General features: G+C 42.9%; 4 protein-coding genes across 5 annotated transcripts; 2 read left to right on the top strand and 2 right to left on the bottom strand.

Moving 5' to 3' along the window:
• Window positions 1-515: 515 nt before the first annotated feature.
• On the top strand, window positions 516-7,034 carry LOC131135674 (uncharacterized). Its single transcript, XM_078795376.1, is given in 6 exon segments — window positions 516-821; window positions 1,037-1,243; window positions 2,019-3,353; window positions 4,398-4,643; window positions 4,883-5,065; window positions 5,487-7,034. Coding segments are annotated over 6 exon segments (3,549 nt in total). The 5' UTR covers window positions 516-583; the 3' UTR covers window positions 6,827-7,034.
• Window positions 7,035-7,221: 187 nt separating this feature from the next.
• On the top strand, window positions 7,222-10,616 carry LOC144901508 (uncharacterized). The gene is made up of 3 exons (XM_078795051.1): window positions 7,222-7,526; window positions 8,159-8,341; window positions 8,539-10,616. Exons 1-3 carry the CDS (start codon window positions 7,505-7,507, stop codon window positions 9,903-9,905), a joined length of 1,572 nt encoding a protein of 523 aa, XP_078651177.1. The 5' UTR covers window positions 7,222-7,504; the 3' UTR covers window positions 9,906-10,616.
• A 2,831-nt stretch (window positions 10,617-13,447) lies between these two features.
• Window positions 13,448-19,737, bottom strand: cyp27a3 (cytochrome P450 family 27 subfamily A member 3). 2 transcript variants are annotated; one of them, XM_058082805.2, is made up of 9 exons: window positions 19,247-19,737; window positions 17,675-17,891; window positions 17,296-17,495; window positions 16,483-16,680; window positions 15,649-15,812; window positions 15,402-15,568; window positions 15,247-15,328; window positions 14,334-14,540; window positions 13,448-14,274 (listed from the first exon to the last, which is right to left on the bottom strand). In XM_058082805.2, exons 1-9 carry the CDS (start codon window positions 19,524-19,526, stop codon window positions 14,161-14,163), a joined length of 1,629 nt encoding a protein of 542 aa, XP_057938788.2. In that variant the 5' UTR covers window positions 19,527-19,737; the 3' UTR covers window positions 13,448-14,160. The 2 variants fall into 2 exon arrangements, with proteins under 2 accessions (XP_057938788.2, XP_057938790.2); XM_058082807.2 differs by having other exon boundaries at window positions 17,675-17,865; window positions 19,247-19,458.
• A 141-nt stretch (window positions 19,738-19,878) lies between these two features.
• Window positions 19,879-23,327, bottom strand: eaf2 (ELL associated factor 2). Its single transcript, XM_058082808.2, has 6 exons — window positions 23,133-23,327; window positions 22,655-22,749; window positions 22,448-22,584; window positions 21,739-21,914; window positions 21,248-21,490; window positions 19,879-21,173 (listed from the first exon to the last, which is right to left on the bottom strand). Exons 1-6 carry the CDS (start codon window positions 23,233-23,235, stop codon window positions 21,130-21,132), a joined length of 798 nt encoding a protein of 265 aa, XP_057938791.2. The 5' UTR covers window positions 23,236-23,327; the 3' UTR covers window positions 19,879-21,129.
• Window positions 23,328-23,866: the final 539 nt, after the last annotated feature.

Below are 23,866 nucleotides of genomic sequence, written 5' to 3'. Positions count from 1 at the left end.
CCATTTTTAATCTCATTGTTATGACTGTATCTCGTATTTATGACATTTTATCTTGTAACTTTGACTTTTTATCTCATTATTATGACTTTCTATCTTATAATTTCGACTTTCTTATCTCAAAATTTTGACTTTGTGATGTGATGTGCCCATAGAGCGGTACTGGTCCTAAGTAGGCCACATTTCCGTGCCTGGACTATCTGTACAGGAAACATGGCCGACAGGAGGCCGCTGACCCCCAGGCCTCAGCAGAAGAAGCTCTTAAGTCACACACACTCACCGTGGAATGTTGCAAAGCTGAAATAACTCAGCAGCAGCCCACACCCCACCTAACTGGAAGATATCACACAAAGTGGGGATTCAAACCCTCGAGGTTGGCTCTCTTTTCTCATCGGGAGGACATTAGAAGAGACATTTAGCCCAGAATTCTGATTGTATCATTGCATCATGGGAAATGACAACTATGAACACGTTTGGGAGGGACGTTGCCGAATTGCATTGTGGGTTTGACAGCAGCTGTTTGTTGACGTTAGCTGCATGCTCGCCTCTACCTTTATGTTTTTATTTTCTTATAACAAGTCCAAACATGGCGCTAGAGTGTTGCGTCGTGAAGTGCCAGCATCGTCCACACGAACAATCGGGGAATAAAAAGGATGGGGTGAGATGTTTCTCCTTTCCAACGTGGAAGCAAAGCCAAGGAGCTGTGATCTGTGAGCTAACAAAGAGACGCCGAATGGCCTGGATAGCAGCCGTGAGACGACCAAACATCACTTTCAACACCATCACCCAAGACTTGGTGGTGTGTTCACGGCATTTTCACACTGGTAAGTTTCAATCAAAGCATGTGTTTTGCTCTTTCACACCTAGCATTTAGTAGGCCGCTAGCGTTAGCCAAGCTAGCTGAGGGCACCGAACTAAGTCAAGTATCGTCTTTGGACGAATAAAACCATAACATCTTTTCACTTTGAGTGATTTGTAAGGTAGGAACTGAATGAAAGAACCGTATTTTAAAGTAATAATGGGGGTGTGTGTTTTTCAGGGAGACCAGCTAATGAAATGGATGAAAGCCATCCAGACTGGGCACCCTCATTACATCTCGGACACACGGAGGTGGAAGCTGGAGATAACCAGAGACTACACATAACATTGGACCAGGAGGAACTTCCTCCAACGAGAGAGGAGAACGAGCGACTACGACAACAACCGGAAGCTGTTGGAAAGACTCAAGCTGTGCTACACATCGAAGGTAAGTTTCATGTTCACTAACCTTCTACTTAAGCTTTAAACACACAATCTACAACGGGGGCCTCTGCTGTACAAATACGGGTGATAATTAATGAAAGTTAGACGTTTAAAGGCACAGACAGTATGTATATACTGTATATAAACAAACATCTCAGCCCTTTATAGTTCAGTCATTATTTCCAGTCGGACCCTTTTGAGTGACGGACATATCAGACAAGCAGCAGCAACGCAGTCATGAGAGCTTCATCACGAAGCTTGGTCATATCTTTGTCTTTGGCTAAATACATAACAAATACATAACATTTATATTTACTTTAGTTACTAATTTTATTAGAAATGTTTTTCCCGAATCCAATAAAGTTAAGTTAAAGCTCACTGGCGACTCCGTAAGGGAAACCCAAGCTATGAGGTTCCGTCTGGTCCTGAAACTCGGATTTTCTGGCCGCCACAAACTAGCCGTCGCTGGACGGTTGGTTTTGAAGGATTGAACTTTGGTTTTTGTGCTATTTAAGTATTTATTTGCAGTAATTTTAGAGTTCCGTCATCTTCCGGCGGTGGAGGAGGTGGCCGGGTCGGTCGACTTAGGATGCGGGGTGGCCATGTTTTGGAGTGAACATCTATATTATTACTATATTACTGTTAATATATATTATTTTGATTTCTATAACAGGGAAAAATACAGGAAAATATTATGGCGACTGAGCTGTTACTATAAAAAATGTTTTTTTACAGTGCACACGAACTTTCCACAATAATTCTTGTTTTGTGTTCTGCAGACATCCAGCACCCAATTGGTCATCAACAATGTCCCAGTCAGCCACAGCAGGGGGGGGCACAGCCTGTTAAAGAGGAGGCAGAGGAGCCAGAGCCCCCCCACATCAAAGAAGAGGAAGAGGAGTCACAGCCGTCCTTTGTTAAAGAGGAAGAGGAAGAACTGTCAATCACTCAGGAGGGAGAGCATCTTCTAGGCCCAGAGGAGGCTGATCTCACCAGGTTGCCACTGACCGGTGTCTCTGTGAAGACCGAAGACCATGAAGACAAACCACCTGAGTCCTCACAGCTTCATCATAGTCCAAGATCAGGACCAGACAACCTCTTAGCTCCACTGTCAGATAGTGACGACACAACGTCACGCTCTCCTCAAGATGAAGACAGCGACGACTACCAAGAACCTTTGAGCAGCGATACAGACTGTGAAGGTGATATGACGACTCACACTGGCGACAAACACTCTGAAAGCTCTAAAAAGAAGACAGGGAAACGTTTTAACTGCTCAGTTTGCGATAAAAGATTTTCTTATAAGAGTTATTTGATTCGACACATGAGGACCCACACGGGAGAAAAACGTTTTAGTTGCTCAGACTGCGGTAAAAGTTTCATTCAGAAGGCAAATTTGGAATCACACATGAGAACGCACACGGGAGAGAAACATTTTAGCTGCTCTGAGTGCGGTAAAAGCTTCACCCAAAAGCCAAATATGTTATCACACATTAGGACTCACACAGGAGAAAAACCTTTCAGTTGCTCAGACTGCGGTAAAACGTTCACTCACAGGGCAAACATGGTGTCACACATGAGAGCACACAAAGGAGAAAAACGCTTCAGTTGCTTAGCTTGTGGTAAAAGCTTCACTCAAAAAGCACATATGGTAACACACATGAGAACGCACACCGGAGAAAAACCTTTTAGTTGTGCCGACTGCGGAAAAAGCTTCACTCAGAAGGTGAGTATGTTGTCACACATGACGATACACACGGGAGAAAAGCGTTTTAATTGCTCACACTGCGGTAAAAGTTTCACCCGAAAGGCGTACATGTTATCTCACATGAGGACACACACAGGAGAAAAACGTTTTAGTTGTTCACACTGTGGTAAAAGTTTCTCTCTTAAAGCACATATGGTATCGCACATGAGAACCCACACAGGAGAAAAACCTTTTGGTTGCTCTGAATGTGGTAAAAACTTCAGTCAAAAGGCAAATATGCTATCACACATGAAGACGCACACAGGAGAGAAACCTCATAGTTGCTCAGAATGTGGTAAAAGCTTCACTCAGAAGGCGGGGATGTTGTCTCACATGAGAGTTCACACAAGATAAAAGCTTTTTAATTGCTCGTGCTCGCCCACGTGACCACACACAGGAGAAAAACTTATTCGTTGCTCAAGTTGCGTCGACACAGTAAATATGACGCAAATCCCCTTTGAATAGACTCTTGGACTCACTATTTTATTTGCCTGTATGCTGTGATCGCTAAACCTCACGAGGGTCGCGGGGGTGCTGGAGCCTATCCCAGCTGTCTTCCGGCGAGAGGCGGGGTACACCCTGGACTGGTGGCCAGCCAATCACAGGGCACATATAGACAAACAACCATTCACACTCACATTCATACCTATGGACAATTTGGAGTCGCTAATTAGCCTAGCATGTTTTTGGAATGTGGGAGGAAACCGGAGTACCCGGAGAAAACCCACGCATGCACGGGGAGAACATGCAAACTCCACACAGAGATGGCCGAGGGTGGAACCCGGGTCTCCTAGCTAAAATGACAACATGTTATAGAAAAATTAATATTGGTTTTATCAAAGTATATCAATATCATCAATACTGTGTCTGTACTGACTTAGTATCTGATCGATATTCCAAATTAAAAAGTAATTCCCAATGTGTTTTGTCTGATGCTTTATTTTATTACGGAAATTGAATGCAACACCTAATAGATTGTGATGTGTCCCGTGTCTTTTTCCGCCTAAATTGCATTAGGTCTGTTATTATTGGTCACTGCTTGGTTTGGTCAGTAGAGGGCGCTGTTACACCGATTACACCGCTGGGTTGCACGTGACGCCGAACTGCCTCGGAGAGATGGGTGGTGTAGTAGTAGAAGAAGAAGTCATGGAAAATGGCGGCCATAATGAAGCATACATTCGCTGTTGTCGCATGTGGAAACCGTTCAAATATGCACGTTCGTCCAATAACATGGCGATTTAAGTGGTTGATACATATATAATAATTATATATTTGGTATTTTGATTAGGACTGGAGTTGATTTAAGGTGAGAGGAAGACGTGGAAAAAATATGAACGCTTTTGAGAGTGACGTTGCCGAATTGCATTGTGGGTTTAGACGGCAACTTGTGTTTTTGTTTTGTTCTAACAAGTCCTAAACATGGCGCTAGAGTGTTGCGTCGTGAAGTGCCAGCATCGTCCACACGAACAATCGGGGAATAAAAAGGATGGGGTGAGATGTTTCTCCTTTCCAACGTGGAAGCAAAGCCAAGGAGCTGTGATCTGTGAGCTAACAAAGAGACGCCGAATGGCCTGGATAGCAGCCGTGAGACGACCAAACATCACTTTCAACACCATCACCCAAGACTTGGTGGTGTGTTCACGGCATTTTCACACTGGTAAGTTTCAATCAAAGCATGTGTTTTGCTCTTTCACACCTAGCATTTAGTAGGCCGCTAGCGTTAGCCAAGCTAGCTGAGGGCACCGAACTAAGTCAAGTATCGTCTTTGGACGAATAAAACCATAACATCTTTTCACTTTGAGTGATTTGTAATCTACTCGATAATGAATGAAAGAACCGTATTTTAAAAATAGAGCCAGTTTTCAAAGTAATAATGGGGGTGTGTGTGTTTTTCAGGGAGACCAGCTAATGAAATGGATGAAAGCCATCCAGACTGGGCACCCTCATTACATCTCGGACACACGGAGGTGGAAGCTGGAGATAACCAGAGACTACACATAACATTGGACCAGGAGGACGAGCGACTACGACAACAACCGGAAGCTGTTGGAAAGACTCAAGTTGTGCTCCACATCGAAGGTAAGTTTAATATTCACTAACCTTCTACTAATCCTAGCATGATTTATCAAGTTTTTTAATGTGTTGCTGCTGGATGTTCATAGTTTCCAAGTGATCCTGTAAGTTTATCTTTCTCCAAAAAAGGAAAGTTTAAGACAAAAATGGACTGATAGAGAATGACAGACACACGGGCGGTACATCTTTTCAATAAGCATTTGGCCGTATGATACAAACACGTTTTGAAAAGCGATGCTATTCCGCTAGTACACTGGAAGAAAGATAACAGTTTCCACTATAATTTTGTTCATCATTTTTGCAAACTTGCTGTTCACTTTCAAAAGTTAGTTTTCAAATAATTCATCATTGGCAACTGCGCTTGTAATATTAAAAGTTTTGTGTTGTTGTTTTACTATGTACAGTAATTCCTGTTTGTGTCCTGCAGACGTCCAGCAGCTGATTGGTTGTCAAGAAGAATGTCCCGCTCATCCACAGATAGGGAGCTCCACTTGGCAGCAGGAGGAGCCGCAGCCTGTTAAACAGGAAGAGGAGGAGCCAGAGCCCATCCACCTTAAAGAGGATGAGGAGGATCCCCAGTCCCGCTATGTGAAAGAGGAAGAAGTCGAACTCTGGATCACTCAGGAGGGAGGACATCTTCTAGGGCCAGAGGAGACTGATCTCGCCAGGTTGCCACCGACCGGTGTCTCTGTGAAGACCGAAGACCATGAAGACAAACCACCTGAGTCCTCACAGCTTCATCATAGTCCAAGTGAGGAGATGAGAGAGGCGGAGCCTTCATGCAGCAGCTCACTGCAACACATGACAACAGAAGCTGATGGAGACCACTGTGGAGGATCACGAGCAGACAACCTCTTAGCTCCACTGTCAGATAGTGACGACACAACGTCACACTCTCCTCAAGATGACTTCATCCAAGAACCTTTGAGCAGCGATACAGACTGTGAAGGTGATATGACGACTCACACTGGCAACAAACACTCTGAAAGCTCAAAAAAGAAGACAGGTAAAATCCACTTTAACTGCTTAGTTTGTAGTAAAAGATGTTCTTGTAAGAGTAGTTTTATCAGACACATGAGAACGCACACAGGAGAAAGACCTTTTAGTTGCTCAGACTGCGGCAAAAGCTTCACCGACAAAGCAAACATGGTATCACACATGAGAACACACACGGGAGAAAAACGTTTCAGTTGCACACGCTGTGGTAAAAGCTTCACTCACAAAGCCAACATGACGTCACACATGAGAACGCACACGGGAGAAAAACCTTTTAGTTGCTCAGACTGCGGCAAAAGCTTCACTCAAAAGGCAAGCATGGTATCGCACATGAGAATGCACACAGGAGAAAAACCGTTTAGTTGCTCAGACTGCGGTCAAAGTTTCACTCATAAGGCGACTATGGTAGCGCACATGAGAATACACACCGGAGAAAAACCTTTTCGTTGCTCAGACTGCGGTAAAAGCTTCACTCAAAGGGCCAGCATGGTATCACACATGAGAATACACACAGTAGAGAAACCTTTCATTTGCTCCGACTGCGGTAAAAGCTTCACGCATAAAGTGTATATGGTCATACACATGAGGACACACACCAATGAAAAACCTTTTACTTGCTCAAACTGTTTCAAAAGTTTCACCCAGAAGGTCACGTTGGTGTCACACATGAGAACGCACACGGGAGAGAAACCTTTTACTTGTTCCGACTGCGGTAAAAGCTTCACTCATAAAGTCAATATGGTCAAACACACGAGAACACACAGGAAGTAAACATTTTAGTTGCTCAAATTTTGGTGACGTATTTCCTCAGACGCATTCAGTCACTGGTGGGTGTTTTTATTCTTCACTGCTCGGTTTGGCCAGTAGAGGGCACTGTGTGTACACTGTACGATGGCTGATTTTATTACTAATATATAAATATATTTTAACCATCCCCAGCCTCTTTGCGTGTTATTTTGAAAATAACTCTTTACGTGGATTGTTCAAAATAAAAACGGTGACATGGTTTCGTAACATGGGCATTCAAATGGTGAATTATATATTTGGTGTTTCGATTAGGACTGAAGTATTATAAGCGGCATGGAAAATAGATGAATTAAGACTGAAGTTAAGTGAAAAGATTTGGAAAAAGTAAAGAATTATTTAAATGGCGTCGAAGATGCATTTAGGTGACGTCATCTCAATCGCCAATCGATACCATTCTTTTGATATTTTGAGGATACCGATGCCGGTACTTTGAGCCTCTTGTTTGTGTATGGTCTCCAGACCACGTGACCACCAAGAACCAATGAAATCGCTAACAGGAAGAAGCTGAGACGAACACACATGGAAAGACTTGTTAAATGATTCCCGATCAATAATTTATTCCAGATACAGCTACATTGAATGCATTGTAGGCACCAGCTACCGCTACCGTGACTGGGAGAACTACCTTGGAGCATTTAATTCATGCACATATCGAACGGAACTGGTAAGTGTTGCTAATGCTAGCTTCACTTAGCTTAGCCACCCGGTCCCATTCAAGTGTATGGGCTGGTTAGCACGAACAGCAAATGCCCGATTCTGTAAAAATGGGTAAATTAAATAAACATCCATTGTTGTTTTATGTTGGTTGACTATACGATTGTTGCAATTATGTTAAATATTGAATTGAACTGATTGTACTTTATCGCTGCTTGTGAATGAGTTATGGATGAAAGCACTTTAATATTGTATAGCATTCATATGGGATGGTTAATATAGTACAGTATTACGGAATAGATTGAAATATAATTAGTTTATGACTAGTATTCTGTAACAAGTGAAAAACAGACGTGTTGTATTATTAACTGCCACAATTGTTCACACGAAGGGAATAAAAAAGATGGGGTAAATTTGAATCAAAGCATGTGTTTTGCTCTTTCACACCTAGCATTTAGTAGGCCGCTAGCGTTAGCCAAGCTAGCTGAGGGCACCGAACTAAGTCAAGTATCGTCTTTGGACGAATAAAACCATAACATCTTTTCACTTTGAGTGATTTGTAAGCTCGGGAATGAATGAAAGAAGCGTATTTTAAAAATAGAGCCAGTTTTCAAAGTAATAATGGGGGTGTGTGTTTTTCAGGGAGACCAGCTAATGAAATGGATGAAAGCCATCCAGACTGGGCACCCTCATTACATCTCGGACACACGGAGGTGGAAGCTGGAGATAACCAGAGACTACACATAACATTGGACCAGGAGGACGAGCGACTACGACAACAACCGGAAGCTGATGGAAAGACTCAAGTTGTGCTCCACATCGAAGGTAAGTTTCATGTTCACTAACCTTCTGCTAAATGGATATAATCCAAGCTAGCTACGGTGACATTGTTATTGTCGCAGCTAACACAAAGAAGTATTTTTCTGGCGTGGTGACACAGCACGCCCACCCCAAAACAATGTGACAGGACGCTAACTGTACTTTTTTAAGCTTTGACAATAATTCCTGTTTGTGTCCTGCAGACATCCAGCAGCTGATTGGTGGCCATGAAGCATGTCTCCCTCAGCAGCGGGAGGAGCCACAGCCTGTGAAAGAGGAAGAGGAGGAGCCAGAGCCCACCCACATTAAAGAGGAAGAGGATCCCCAGCCCCTTTGTGTTAAAGAGGAAGAAGTCCAACTCTCCATCACTCAGGAGGGAGAGCATCTTCTAGGGCCAGAGGAGGCTGATCTCACCAGGTTGCCACTGACCGGTTTCTCTGTGAAGACCGAAGACCATGAAGACAAACCACCTGAGTCCTCACAGCTTCATCATAGTCCAAGTGAGGAGATGAGAGAGGCGGAGCCTTCATGCAGCAGCTCACTGCAACACATGACAACAGAAGCTGATGGAGACCACTGTGGAGGATCACAAGCAGACAACCTCTTAGCTCCACTGTCAGATAGCGACGACACAACGTCACACTCTCCTGAAGATGAAGACGGCGACTCTGAAGGTGATATGACGACTCAGAATGGCAACAAACGCTCTGAATGCTCTAAAAAGAAGACGGGTAAAAAGCGTTTTAACTGCTCCGTTTGTGATAAAGGATTTTCTTGTAAGAGTTACTTGATCCGACACATGAGAACACACACAGGAGAAAAACTGTTTCGTTGCTCAGACTGTGGTAAAAGTTTCACTCGAAACTCAGATTTGAAAACACACATGAGAATCCATACAGGAGAAAAACCTTTCACTTGCTCCGATTGCGGTAAAGGTTTCACTCAAAAAGCAAGTATGCTAGTACACATGAGGACACACACAGGAGAAAAACCTTTTACTTGCTCACAGTGCAGTAAAAGCTTCACTCAAAAGATACAAATGATATCACATATGAAAACGCACACAGGAGAAAAACCTTTCACTTGCTCCAAGTGCAGTAAAAGTTTCACCCAAAAGATACAAATGTTGTCACATATGAAAATACACACAGGAGAGAAACCTTTTGTTTGCTCAGAATGCGGTAAAAGCTTCACTCACAAAGCAAATATGGTATCGCACATGAGAACACACACAGGAGAAAAACCTTTTAGTTGCTCAGACTGCGGTAAAAGCTTCACCGAAAAGGCCCATATGGTCATACACATTAGAACACACACGGGAGAAAAACCTTTTAGTTGCTTATATTGCGGTAAACGCTTCACTCATAAAATAAATATGGTTATACACATGAGGACGCACACGGGAGAAAAACCTTTTACTTGCTCAAACTGTTTTAAAAGCTTCACACAAAAGGCATCTTTGGTAGCACATATGAGAACACACACTGGAGAAAAACCTTTCGCTTGCCCAGATTGTGGCGCCACATTTCATTGGAAGTCATCATTGAATAGTCACATGCAGACTCACTGATCAGGGGTGCCGAACTCGTGCAATTTAGGGACGAGACTGCAAGATTTCGGCCACTAAAGCAGGTGAGCTTCATCACCGACGAGGAAGGAGGTCATCAATTCGATCTGCAGAGGTCTGCCGTGTCTCCGTCCTCCATGACGTGATTTTGACACCCGGTCTACAGTCTCAGGCCTCTGCTGACTTCGAGGGAGAGTCGGAGTACACCCTAGACTGGTCACCAACCAATCACAGGGCTGGAAAGTAGTGATGTGTTTTACTGACGTGAGTTAGTATGAGTGAGGACAAAGTGGCATAGAAGATGGATGGAGTTAGTAGTGAGTCACTCATGAAAGTGAATGGAATACTTGAGTCACTGAACACATGATTTGATTTGATACAATCGTATGTAATAAAAGGGAATAATGATATTGTTGATATTCTTTCATTGTCTTTTATTGTATTACATATTGATGAATTGTTCAAACATTTTGTTTGCCTAAAATTTGTGTCGGGTGTTTTTCCTCATAATCATGATCAACACATTAAAAGACAACATCATTCCGTTTTATTGGGAATTTCAAAGAACACACACAAGAGTAAAACCTTTTCGTTGCTCAGATTGCAGTCAAAGCTTTGCACACAAAGTATGGTAAAACACTGGGGAACACACGAACATGGAAAAAACATTTTTGCTGCTCAGACTGTAAAATAAAGGCATCATACAAGAGAACATAGCAGAGAGAAACCTTTTCCTTGCTCAAATTGTGGTGCCACATTTCCTTGGAAGTCCCCTTTACACATTGTAAATTGGAAATACACATTGTATTCTATGTGTGTAGATCTACGTGTAATTCTATGTGTCTAGTTCTACGTGTGAGAGATAGACATTGAATTCTATGTGTGTATATCTATGTGTAATTCTATGTGTCTAGTTCTACGTGTGAGAGATAGACATTGAATTCTATGTGTGTATATCTATGTGTAATTCTATGTGTCTAGTTCTACGTGTGAGAGATGAACATTGTATTCTATGTGTGTATATCTATGTGTAATTCTATGTGTCTAGTTCTACGTGTGAGAGATGAACATTGTATTCTATGTGTGTATATCTATGTGTAATTCTATGTGTCTAGTTCTACGTGTGAGAGATGAACATTGTATTCTATGTGTGTATATCTATGTGTAATTCTATGTGTCTAGTTCTACGTGTGAGAGATGAACATTGTATTCTATGTGTGTAGATCTATGTGTAATTCTATGTGTCTATTTCTACGTGTGAGTGATTAGACATTGTAATCTATGTGTGTATATCTATGTGTAATTCTACGTATGTCTAGTTCTACGTGTGCGAGATAGCCATTGTATTCTATGTGTGTAGATCTATGTGTAATTCTATGTGTCTAGTTCTACGTGTGAGAGATGAACATTGTATTCTATGTGTGTATATCTATGTGTAATTCTATGTGTCTATTTCTACGTGTGAGTGATTAGACATTGTAATCTATGTGTGTATATCTATGTGTAATTCTATATGTCTAGTTCTACGTGTGCGAGATAGCCATTGCATTCTATGTGTGTAGATCTATGTGTAATTCTATATGTCTAGTTCTACATGTGAGAGATGAACATTGTATTCTATGTGTGTATATCTATGTGTAATTCTATGTGTCTATTTCTACGTGTGAGTGATTACACATTGTAATCTATGTGTGTATATCTATGTGTAATTCTATGATTCTAGTTCTACGTGTGCGAGATGGCCATAGTATTCCATGTGTGTATATCTATGTGTAATTCTATGTGTCTAGTTCTACGTGTGAGAGATTAGACATAGTATTCTATGTGTATAGATCTATGTGTAATTCTATGTGTCTAGTTCTATGTGTCAGAGATAGACATTGTATTCTATGTGTGTATATCTATGTGTAATTCTATGTGTCTAGTTCTACGTGTGTGAGATAGACATAGTATTCTATGTGTGTATATCTATGTGTAATTCTATGTGTCTAGTTCTACGTGTGAGAGATTAGACATAGTATTCTATGTGTATAGATCTATGTGTAATTCTATGTGTCTAGTTCTATGTGTCAGAGATAGACATTGTATTCTATGTGTGTATATCTATGTGTAATTCTATGTGTCTAGTTCTACGTGTGAGAGATAGCCATTGTATTCTATGTGTGTAGATCTATGTGTAATTCTATGTGTCTAGTTCTACGTGTGAGAGATGAACATTGTATTCTATGTGTGTATATCTATGTGTAATTCTATGTGTCTATTTCTACGTGTGAGTGATTAGACATTGTAATCTATGTGTGTATATCTATGTGTAATTCTATATGTCTAGTTCTACGTGTGCGAGATAGCCATTGCATTCTATGTGTGTAGATCTATGTGTAATTCTATATGTCTAGTTCTACATGTGAGAGATGAACATTGTATTCTATGTGTGTATATCTATGTGTAATTCTATGATTCTAGTTCTACGTGTGCGAGATGGCCATAGTATTCCATGTGTGTATATCTATGTGTAATTCTATGTGTCTAGTTCTACGTGTGAGAGATTAGACATAGTATTCTATGTGTATAGATCTATGTGTAATTCTATGTGTCTAGTTCTATGTGTCAGAGATAGACATTGTATTCTATGTGTGTATATCTATGTGTAATTCTATGTGTCTAGTTCTACGTGTGTGAGATAGACATAGTATTCTATGTGTGTATATCTATGTGTAATTCTATGTGTCTAGTTCTACGTGTGAGAGATAGACATTGTATTCTATGTGTGTATATCTATGTGTAATTCTATGTGTCTAGTTCTACGTGTGTGAGCTAGACATAGTATTCTATGTGTGTAGATCTATGTGTAATTCTATGTGTCTAGTTCTATGTGTGAGAAATTAGACATAGTATTCTATGTTTATAGATCTATGTGTAATTATGTGTCTAGTTCTACGTGTGAGAGATAAACATTGTAATCTATGTGTTTATATCTATGTGTAATTCTATGTGTCTAGTTCTATGTGTGAGAGATAGACATTGTATTCTATGTGTGTAGATCTATGTGTAATTCTATGTGTCTAGTTCTACATGTGTGAGATAAACATAGTATTCTATGTGTGTAGATCTATGTGTAATTCTATGTGTCTAGTTCTACGTGTGAGAGATTAGCCATAGTATTCTATGTGTTTAGATCTATGTGTAATTCTATGTGTCTATTTCTACGTGTGTATATCTATGTGTAATTCTATGAGTCTAGTTCTACGTGTGAGAGATAAACATTGTATTCTATGTGTGTATATCTATGTGTAATTCTATGTGTCTAGTTCTACGTGTGAGAGATGACATTGTATTCTATGTGTGTATATCTATGTGTAAATCTGTGTGTCTAGTTCTACGTGTGATAGACATAGTATTCTATGTGTGTATATCTATGTGTAATTCACACATATAGAAATGAACAGACACATAAACACACACTGAACCACACATAGAAAAGCACACAGATCTACATACTTACATAGAATCACACACAAACATCACGTTTGAGGCTAGGAATGAGCTTTTTTTAAAACGTGAATGAGCTTTTTATTGACGTTAAAGCCCCCACTTTTACAAACTGTATCCTGATTGGCTGACTGGCTGTCCATCAAACTGAAACAAACAACTGAAAACAAACTACTTCCTGATGTCAAGCTTTACCAATCACGGCTGAGGTTTTTCAAAGAGTCTTAGAGCAGTCCCGTCCACGCCCACAAGAGGGAGACAGTTGTCAAGAAGGCCAATCCAAATAATAAGTGCTAAACAGTTATGTGGTTTCACACAGAAAAATACTTTTTTACGACATGATTTTACATTCAGTAGGAAAAAGTGTAAGACAGGGTGTCGATGCCAAAGAAACTGGAGGATGCGGAGAGACACTTTGATACATTTTATGCATGAAAGATGCTAAAATCAACAGGTAGGTCAGTATCTTCTAATCATCTTAACTTTGTGTTAGTGGTGGCAAAGCAAAAGGGTGTAATATCCAACATATTTCATGAATAAAGAGTTCATTTTAAAATTAATATACAATATGGTGCGGGCCAAAAATGGCCCCCAACATAACTTTACTGGCGTCAGTCAATTAGTGATTGGTCAGATACATCTCACAGTTCTTTCATTATAAATATCTAATATCAAATATATTGTGACTAAAATCAGTAAGTGTGTGCTTATGCCGACTATGGCAACAGGAAGTCTTCGAGAGACCCCGCCCCCCCCCACCGTGCTAGACTCAGCGGTCCACAAACTGCAGGTTGATAGGTTTGGCCGGGCAGAGGAGGGTTCTGGTGATCGGCGTGACGGCGGCGCCGGACGGGTCCGGCCTCACTTCAAAGTGTCTTATGAGCTTTGGGAGAAAAGATTGCTTAACTTCTTTTTACACTTTCACCTTCAAAGGGGACTCACCGTGGACAGAAGCAGGTACATCTCCAGCTCGGCCACCCGCCGACCCAGACACGCTCGGATGCCGAAGCCGAACGGCACCGATCCAAACGGGTGCTGCGTGGCCTTCTCCTCAGTGCCGCGGAGCCATCGCTGCGGCAGGAAGCAGCGCGGATCGGGGAAGACGCTGTCATCGAAGGAGACGGCGTAGTGACACAGGTGGAAGAGAGTCTGGCAGGGGGAGCATAAAACACACACTGTGGCTTAAAAAAAAAAAACTGGGAATTTAAATGTTCTTTTAGAAGCCCAAAAACACAAAGAGGCAACGTTAAGTGCTGGTTACCATGGTTACCATGGTGATACGTGTCCTTAAAGCCCCCACAAGGAAACATGGTGCAAAGATAAAGTCCAAGAAGGGCATGGGGTGACATGAGAGCACGTTGTATGTCTGTTGGTGTGTTACCATGGCAACCACCGCCTCTGAACAACATTCAGGTTTCTGTGATTTGTGTGACACCCGGAGCTTGTTCCCATCAATGCGACGTTTGAAAAGTGCAAAAAAAAACTGATGAGGCTGAATGACCGGCAAAGAAATATCGATATCGGTCTTGAGAGGCAGGAAGTTCTCGATATCGATACGACATTTTTCTTCATGGCCCTGATGGTATACACCTAATGATGTCATACTTCTCTCAGATTTGAATTGAATTTCCTAAAAGGTAACATCAAAGTGGGTTTAATCCAGATGTGATCCAGATTGCCAGCAGTGTAAATGCAACATATAGATGTGCATGTTAATGGCCAGTTTGCTTCTGGTTATGTCAACAACCGCTTATGTCAACGTCGGTCAGTCAGTCAAAGGGGCGTCGACATAAACGGGTTCCAGTGTGAACCCATCATGTTCCATAAAAATGATGATGATTTATTTTCTTCTCACCCCTTTCGGGAAGAGATGATCTCCCACCACGATCTCGTCTTCCACAGTGAGGCGAGCGTTCCCCGGTACGACAGGATACAGCCTGGACAGCAACAAGACCACATCAGATCAGACTTGGCGTACATCGTCTCCAGGGTGCTACACGACGCCCTCACCGCAGCGTCTCCCTGATGACGGCTTTCAGGAAGGGCATCCGAGCGATGTCGTCGCTGTTGGGCATCCTATGCGCGGGACAAGCGCGGATCACTTCCTGGTAAAGCTTTTCCTGGATGTCCGGCTCCCTGGCCAGGTGGTACAAAGCCCAGGAGATGGTGTTGGATGTCTACGTCACACAGAGCATCAGCGTCAGCGTCACGGCTCGTGGTTGAAGCCCTGCGCGTTGTCTGTAAGACTGTCGCTCACGGTGTCCACGCCCGCCAGGAGGAGCTCCGTGATGCTTCCCAGGATCTCCGTGATGTCCATCTGCTTGCTGAGGAGGAGGTGAGTCAGGTAGGCACCCTCAACGTTACGCTCCAACTGCTCCTCATGCTGGAGCTCCTCCACCTTCTTCTGCACCAACTCCTCGGCTGCACGCACACATCAGAAGGGTTGTGTCATCTAATTTACATAATTGGCCTTAACACAAGTCCCAGCTGTTTATTGGCAAGAGGCGGGGAAAACCCTTGACGGGTCACCAGCCAATAAAAAAATAATACATTTGGCACCGCCGTTCCCTCCTACTACATCTTCTTATTCTCTGGTTGACCACATGTGTACGAGTTGTGTTAAGAGACATACTGTAGCTACAATGCCATCCACGCCAAGCTACATTCAGTCATGTGATAAAGGCGAACAGGTCGCCATTTGTGGTTATCCGAACGTCTTTGTGGACATCTGCCATGAAGAAATGAATGGATGGTGGACACAGATCTTGTTAGAAGAATACCTAACCAAGCAGCTGTCGAGTGGGCATCCACACTGTAGCTCCACAACGGGAGCTGGCAGAGAGGTGAACTTTGCCCTTCTAGAGGGTGATCAGGATGTACCGACCTTGAACTGAAGTGACAAAGTAACCTGATAAATGGCCTCCAAGCAGTATTGATTAGCACATGTGAACTATTTTTTACTTTGGTGTGTAATGATTGATGACAGCTAGTTTGTTTGAAAGACGCAGTGTATACCAAACCAGTGCATCCTTGGAGATATTCCCACCACCCAAGAACCCTGTACTTGAACGTTTTGAGTGCTGTTCCTCACCAACTTTAAAGAGGTGATCCCAGACGGCCACAAACTTGGTCCAGAAGGGCAGGTAGGGCCACTGCCACTTTGGGAAGAGGACAATGATGGGAGACAGGCGGAACATTTCCCCCACGGAGAAGATGAACTTCTGCGTCTCCTCTGGCACGTCCTTGTTCATGCAGCCCATTCTGGTCTCAAACAGCACGGAGCAGATGCCTGCAAAGGACGACACACCAGTTGAAGGTCATGTTGACATCAGGTCTTGGTGGACGAACGTCATTAGACGGCCGGCCAACCTGGAAGACGTTTTATGGTTTCATTTTGTGAAAGGAATTTAAAAAGGACTGAGGGGCCAGCAAAGTTAGCACCTTAACGTCCGCACTTCTTTTTTGACCCTCACCCCCCAGCAGTATGGAAGTTGATGTTGACCCACAAAGTGGACAAAAAGGGTGTTTTCAATGGTACGTTCCATTTCAAAGCCCTGGTAGATGGCTCTCTGGACAAGACCAAAGGTATTTGTATCTTCTCTGGCCAGGAGTTTGATTATGAAGTTGAGGTTGAGTCTCAACCTACTCAGACCTATGAGACAAACGAGGAAGGTTGGAGTTTGCGACCCGTACACTGACACCTCAACACAGGGGCACAGGCTTCAGAGACTGAACCTGAACCTGAAACCAGTGAAAACCAACAAAAGCGTTTGAAAGCGTTTTCAATGGTCGAGATATTGATAATAATAAATCATTTTCAAGAAGAAGGGTCGCTAAAGGGGCAAAAAAGTCCATCCAAGTCGTTTCTAAAATGTAAAGACTAAAGGAAAGACTGTAGTCTGACCTTCAAATGCAAACTTGTAGAGTTCTTCCGTCACGTTGTGGACCATGACGCCGCCGCCGGCGGTCTCCCTCAGCCAGCGTACTCGCTCCACAAAGTCGGCCACCACCTCGTTGACTCTGTCGGCATAGGAGGAGACGTGCTTGGGCTTCAGCATGCGGGGGTTCAGGATGCTGCGAATGCGTTGCCAGTTGGCTCCCATCCTGCAAAAAAACATAAAGGAAGCTTCACAGCATGGTTGCTTCCCCCTAGTGGGGACACGGGTGAATTACAGTTCCATAGACATAAATTGGACCATGTTGGAATGTAAAGTAGAGTTACTGACACACAATATGTCAAAATGTTTTGTTGGAAGAGCAGCGAAGAATCTTGATGAACTCACTCGGAGAGCGGCCCGTGGGCTTGATTGCGGAGCTCCCTGTAGGCCCTCCAGTGTGGCATGTCAGTGCGGACCGGGAGTCGTCCTTCCTGCCTCAGCACCTGCTCGATGAGCTCGGCGCTGGCCACGTTCACCACCACCAAGGGGCCGTATTTGGACTTCCACAGGGGGCCGTAGATCCTCTTGTGCTCGATCTGCAAACACCAGTGAACATGTTTCACTGGGAATCAAACCTGAGCGGGAGAAGTTGGCACACTACCAGTAAAGGGTCAAAGGGGAAAAAACATGCAGCAGCATTAGGATTAGCTACTATCCTGTTTTGCCTGGAACACAAACATAACACGAGCCTACAAGCAAACTCAGCAAGTCCTACAAGAAGATACACTGAAGATACACTTTCTGCATCCCCATCTACATTTCTTTCCATTCAACTGTGGAGAAATAAGGATTCCAGCAGGACTATGGAGGAAAGATATCAGGGAAAGTCTACTAATGTTGGAATGGGGTCAGGATGACCCTACTGATCAGGAGAAGAGACAAGCCACAGACATTGGTAGAGTTGTTTTAAGTCATACTTCAGCGTCATGAGATCTTCAATCACCTGATGTCTTAAGATAGTCCTTGTCTGACATAGAAGTGCAACTTAAATATTTTATTTTTAAGCAAAAATGCCTACATTTATTATATTAAGATTTTAATGTAAAACAGTATCGTTACACATCTTTCATTTAACAGTGTAACTTCTCCCCTGATTAATAACATTTTATTTACTGTTTTTTGGCTTTTTGTTGGCCAAAAAAAATTGAAAAATATTGAAAAAAACTGAATGTAAAGAGAAAAATACTAATAAAAAAACTAATATTCTTTAAATATACAGACTATATATTTTTTGCCATAAAAAAACAACTAAAAATCGATTTAAAGAAAAATGTGCACTGATGCATGTCATATTTGGATAAAGCATTCTGACAAATTTTCAAACTGATAAAAATTCAGCATAAAGCAAACAGTAACTTGCTACCCAAAATAAGTATACTATAAGTACACTAAGTATAAACCTTGACTCCTATTGTACTACATTGTTATACTGCATTATCATTTTCCTAGTATTTACAAATGACACATTTGGACAACAGGAAGCACAAAGGGTACAAATGTATTGTTTAAGATAGGAAACGGAAAGCTTTGCTTCTTCCTACTCCTTTTTGGACATGTACAACTGTGAACTGTACTATGTACAACTGTGAACTGTACTTTGTACAACTGTGAACTGTACTATGTACAACTGTGAACTGTACTATGTACAAGTGTGAACTGTACTATGTACAAGTGTGAACTGTACTGATGTATTCTAAGGTAACTTGGATGCACTTTCTAAATAAATACAACCCAATTCCTGGTGTTTGTGTTCCAAACAGGATGTCCCCATGGTGAATAATCCCAGATAGAATGTCATAAGAGTGTAAGTACTACGATCTTGAAAGAGGTCAGAGTAATTGGGTGTGTACCAAATACTGCAAGGATGGCTGCACAAAAACACAAAAGCAAGCCTAGTTAGCGTGTCATTGGTCTTACTTGCATCTGCTGCGTGGTGTTGAAGTATCTCTTGACAAAGAGCCAGTAGAGTGTGGTCAGGAAGCTCGGTCCGCCCAGCTCGTCCATGCTTTTGGGGCCGCCGCCGTCGGCCATCGCGCCGCTGCAGGTAGACGACGGCTCCGGGGCCGTGGCCATCGTCTTCGCCGCGGTGGCCCGGAGGCACCGGCGGTCGGCCCGCAGGCCGAAGCCCCTCACAGCTTTGGCCAACATGCTCGTCTGGGCGCTGATGGCGTGAAAATGGCGCAGCGAGATTGCACATCTGCGGACTTTGCACTCTCTCTCACACACACACACACACGTACACCAGGGACAATTCCGTGTTTGTGTGACATGAAGAAACATGTTGGCGCTGTCCCGCCTCCGTGCCTTGAGGAACACCGTGTCTTGCCAAAACAAGAATGAACTTTACTCATCCGATCGGCATCTTCGTCATTGACGCCTACACTGTATGCACTCTGGCAAACCCCCACAGCATACTCCACCCGGCATCATCCAACCTATGCTGCTCATTCCTGGGGTGCCCAGCAGAACAACATGGTATTTAAAAAACAACAAATACTCATACAGTACAGTATACAAGATCACCGACCATGCGATAAAAAACAAAAACTCCAGCAAGCCGATTAAAACCTTTAATTTCCTGGACAGATCCTTTTACAAACGAGGCAAGCAGCTGCTTCTCCAAAGACAAATTCCCCAAAAGAGGCTCGGCAGTGCTTCCCATTGGCCGAGTTGGAGTTCTGTGTCCAAATAAAAAGCAGCAAGGTGACCTACTGCAGCACCACCACACAGACCCCTTGTCAAAATACATCCAACAGCCAAGGGTGTCCAAGGTGCAGCCCGTGGGCCATTTTTAACCTGGAGCTTTTTTAAAGTTGGGTCGCGGGGTATTGTAAAACATAAAATTAGTCATAGTTTATTAGGTATTACACTAATTTGCTTTATCTGTGACAAAAAGCCAAGATGTTGTTGTTTTGTTCAGATAGCTGTGTGTATGTATAGACTGACAAAATGTACAAAATGTATAAAATGGCCACCACATGCATCAATTTTATTGTATGCGGCACCTTGGCGGAAAAGGTTTGGACACCCCAGCATCAGGCCATTCACCGCTGGCGAAATAGATGCTTCTGAGAAATAAATAGTTGACTTTTGGATTCAAGTATAGCAGGTTTAAAGCTACAAGGCGTTGCTGACCTGGTCAAACGAAAGGAAGTCAGCACTGTTGGCGACGAGCTACGTTGGCAACTTCATACACGGGCCACGTTAGCAACTAGTCACATTCCCAGCCACTTATGTCGACACCCAGATCCATTAACAACCGGCTAGCTTGGTGATTAACTGGATTAGCGACAAGTCAGCAATGGTGGCTACTCGTCACGCTGCTGAGCCAGTTCATCACAAGAGAGCAAAAATAGGAGTTTTGGTCATCACGTGGACATAAAGGAATCAATCAACTGCTGCAAGTCTGAAAGAAAGAAAACATGTCAGCTGACATGCCAAGTGAGGTACTGGGAAACAATTCACCCAATTTTCTTGAGAAAAGGAGATGCACGACGTGTGATTGAAGGCACATTTGAAAATCAGACATCATGTCGAGTTTAAACGTGAAATGTGGAAGGCATCAGTGAGACTTAAGACTTGATGAGCCTTGGATACGTTTGGTCAGCAGAACTACAGCAGGAAGAGGATGCTGGAGTTTCCCATGATTTCTGAAAATAAAAATATACTGTGGTGCACTGGATTTAAAAAAAAAAAAGACGAAATACAGACGAGAGAGAAAGAAAAGTGTGTGGAGATGGAGCGAGGCACAGGATACATGTAAGCTTGCGACGGGAGCAGATGTCCTCCTTGCTGATTAGTCAGTCACTTTCGCTGCCTGATTCGCTCAGCTGGAGGTCATTTTCTGCAACAAAAAAAAACCAACATTGAGTCACCGCGTGGACATGAGACGAGGCGGACGAGAGGGCGTTAACTCACTCAGCGTGTTCATGAGTCCTCCTCCACCGCTGCCACCACCCCCTCCTCCTCCCTCCTGTGAGCAGCTGCTAGCATTGACGACCGGCATGCTGTGGTTGGTCTGGGCCAGAATGGGCGCGGCCCCGCGCTCGTCCTCGGAGTCGCTGCTACTGCTGGAGCTATCGTCGCTGCTGGATGACGAGGAGCTGTTAGAGGAGCTGTCGCTGCTCATCTGGTCCATGATGCGAGCCTCCGCCATCAGCTCTGCGAACACATCGGCGGCAACACTGCTTAAGCTGGGGTTGTGCTCCTGCACACTGATTTGTTCAAGCTCCAAGAACACGCCCTGTCTCTCTTTACTTACCGTTGTTCACTTGGAACAAATGAAGATAAGTTAAATAGAGGAGTGTCATGGTTGCTCACCAAGTTGACTCCAGAAAACTCTGTTAAGTTGTGGAGTTGTGGACTCTTATAGAGCAGCTCAACATGATAACCAACACATCTTTTCACACCTTTCTCAATGTCGTCCATGGGGGACGCAGGGGACGTCTTCTCTTTAGGGGGAGAGCTTTTGGAGCCTGCTGAGCTCTTGTTGGAGCTTCCACTGCTGGTGCTGTTCTTCATCTGCTGACCCAGTCGACTGGTCTGCTGCTCCAGACGGGAATGGATCTTACTACTCCCCTCGGCCCTGCAGCAAAAGAACGTTTTCAGCAATTGTGCTTTTACTCTTTTAAATGTATTTTTCACTAGTGATACTGAGTATTGACTTTTTTGCCGATATCCAAGACTGTATGTCCAACACTCAATTTTCGATTCCGATATCAACCGATATGTGTAACATGACAGATCTCCTGTCGTGGAATTAACACATATCTGTTGTGAAGCTAATTGATACAGCAACAGTGCTAATTTAATATCAGAAGGAGCCACCACAGACATAAAAGTCAGGAGTGAGGAAGCTTTATATTAGCTGACCACAGTTGGCTACATGTAGAACTTTAGTTTTGCATTATTATTATTTTTTTAATCCTGCAGCATGTACTGTATGTGACTGCAGCATTTTGTAATGTACAGCATTTTCCTTTGCATGTTTTTTTATTGTGTTTTTGGGATAATTTCTGTTTGGTAGTTTGGATGTTGGCCTGCATACTTTCTTAACCCCAGAGCAGGAAAAAAGCTGGAATAAATATGGATACAGCCTTTAGCCCCTACTCAGCCCACCTGGTCTTCTTGACTGCGATGTTGCTGCTGAGCTTCTCCAGTCTGTACTCGCCAGTGTCATGGTTCACGATGAGGATGCACTCTTTCATGTACGACCTCTTGGAACCCTTGAAAACAGTAACTGGCGCACTCGAGCCCTAAAAATACAAGCAAAAACGTTTACAGCACTTACCACCTCAATCTGCAATGAGAAAGTAGAAGACTCACCTCTAAATTGGGTAATGTGATAGTAACTTGCTCTCCTTTGCCCACTTCAAGCTCCCCTTCACATGTCGTATCGATGGAAGCTGGTTTGAAATCATCTGTGGAACAAATAAAGAGGTATTAAACTTGAGTGTGATACCTTGAACAACAACATGGCTTCTGCCATTTGTCCATATTGAATTGTCCTTTCAATCTACTGCCATAAGATGGCGGTGTTGCCCTCGTTGAAGGAAAGCTAACAGGTTAGCTGCCAATTTGACAGCTGCTACAGTATCTAACGGTTTGGTCGTCAATGGGCGGTTTAAAAACAAAAAAGACATCGACATCGTAGTGAAACATAATGCCGGCACAACTGGACCCGGAAGGCGGCCAAGTTTATGGCCGACGGTCTTCAAATGGAAGGCTAACCACCTAGCAAGCATGCTACTGTTAGCTGGGGTAAAAAGCCCAGCGTCACTTTGCGACAGAAGCGTCCACTTACATCGCACCGTGTGAAAGGCACTTTTGGGATGCTTCTCGAACGTTTCCCCCAATTTCAAGACGTGCTCTTGGTTGTCAAAGTTAGCGTATGACGTCCCATTCATCCTGACAGTTTGGCCAGCTGGAAACTTTTCGCTGTTCCTTTTTATTCGACAGCCATGTAAGGTGCCAACCGAGCTTCGCCTCTTCGTTCTGATTGGTCGGTCGCTCTGATATGTTTTTTCATTGGCTAGTTGCCTATCAATCTAAATACGTCATGGGTTCCTATTTACCGGGGTCATTATTTCTTTTTTTTAATTGAAGTTAATCAGTTGTTCTGATGCCGTGATATGTGACATAATTATCTAACTATTAATACAATATAGCATTTTTATTATAAATTGTATTTATTACATAAAATATATTTTACTTTAATATTAATTATTCTGTTTTTGTTGTTTTGCCATTCATTTTGATAGCAACTAATAAAATACTGCTTTAAGCCCATCAAGTATTTACAGATACACCGAGGACACAACAGATACAACATACATTCAAATTTACAAATATATAAAAGCCATTTAACTAAGCTACATTACTTAAGTGTTCTTGATGCATTGTGTTAGATGCACAGTATAGCTGAAAATGTCCATGCATGGACAGCGTAATAAAAAAAGTTGACAATGCATAAATATTTTCCACTAGCAAACTCACTCAAATTCCAGATAAGCGAATGCAGTGGAAAGTCAATCCGGA

This window comes from Doryrhamphus excisus, linkage group LG12 (assembly GCF_037039965.1).
Source record: "Doryrhamphus excisus strain RoL-2023G ecotype Guam linkage group LG12, RoL_Dexc_Guam_v1.1, whole genome shotgun sequence".
Lineage (NCBI taxonomy): Eukaryota > Metazoa > Chordata > Actinopteri > Syngnathiformes > Syngnathidae > Doryrhamphus > Doryrhamphus excisus.
Note: the sequence above shows the minus strand (reverse complement) of the source record. Positions and strands in the feature narration are given on the sequence as shown.

What these genes read in the sequence shown, in the direction of transcription:
- LOC144901508 (XM_078795051.1), top strand. Translation starts at nt 7,505, where the DNA reads ATGCACATATCGAACGGAACTG. An exon ending in GCACATATCGAACGGAACTG is followed by an intron (nt 7,527 to 8,158) that starts GTAAGTGTTGCT and finishes TGTGTTTTTCAG; the next exon opens with GGAGACCAGCTAATGAAATG. An exon ending in AGTTGTGCTCCACATCGAAG is followed by an intron (nt 8,342 to 8,538) that starts GTAAGTTTCATG and finishes TGTGTCCTGCAG; the next exon opens with ACATCCAGCAGCTGATTGGT.
- cyp27a3 (XM_058082805.2), bottom strand. Translation starts at nt 19,526, where the DNA reads ATGTGCAATCTCGCTGCGCCATTTTCACGCCATCAGCGCCCAGACGAG. An exon ending in GTCATCAGGGAGACGCTGCG is followed by an intron (nt 15,329 to 15,401) that starts GTGAGGGCGTCG and finishes GTTGCTGTCCAG; the next exon opens with GCTGTATCCTGTCGTACCGG. An exon ending in ATCATCTCTTCCCGAAAGGG is followed by an intron (nt 14,541 to 15,246) that starts GTGAGAAGAAAA and finishes TCCCCCTGCCAG; the next exon opens with ACTCTCTTCCACCTGTGTCA.
- eaf2 (XM_058082808.2), bottom strand. Translation starts at nt 23,235, where the DNA reads ATGAATGGGACGTCATACGCTAACTTTGACAACCAAGAGCACGTCTTG. An exon ending in ATCGCAGTCAAGAAGACCAG is followed by an intron (nt 21,915 to 22,447) that starts GTGGGCTGAGTA and finishes CTTTTGCTGCAG; the next exon opens with GGCCGAGGGGAGTAGTAAGA. An exon ending in AGGACTCATGAACACGCTGA is followed by an intron (nt 21,174 to 21,247) that starts GTGAGTTAACGC and finishes TTTTTGTTGCAG; the next exon opens with AAAATGACCTCCAGCTGAGC.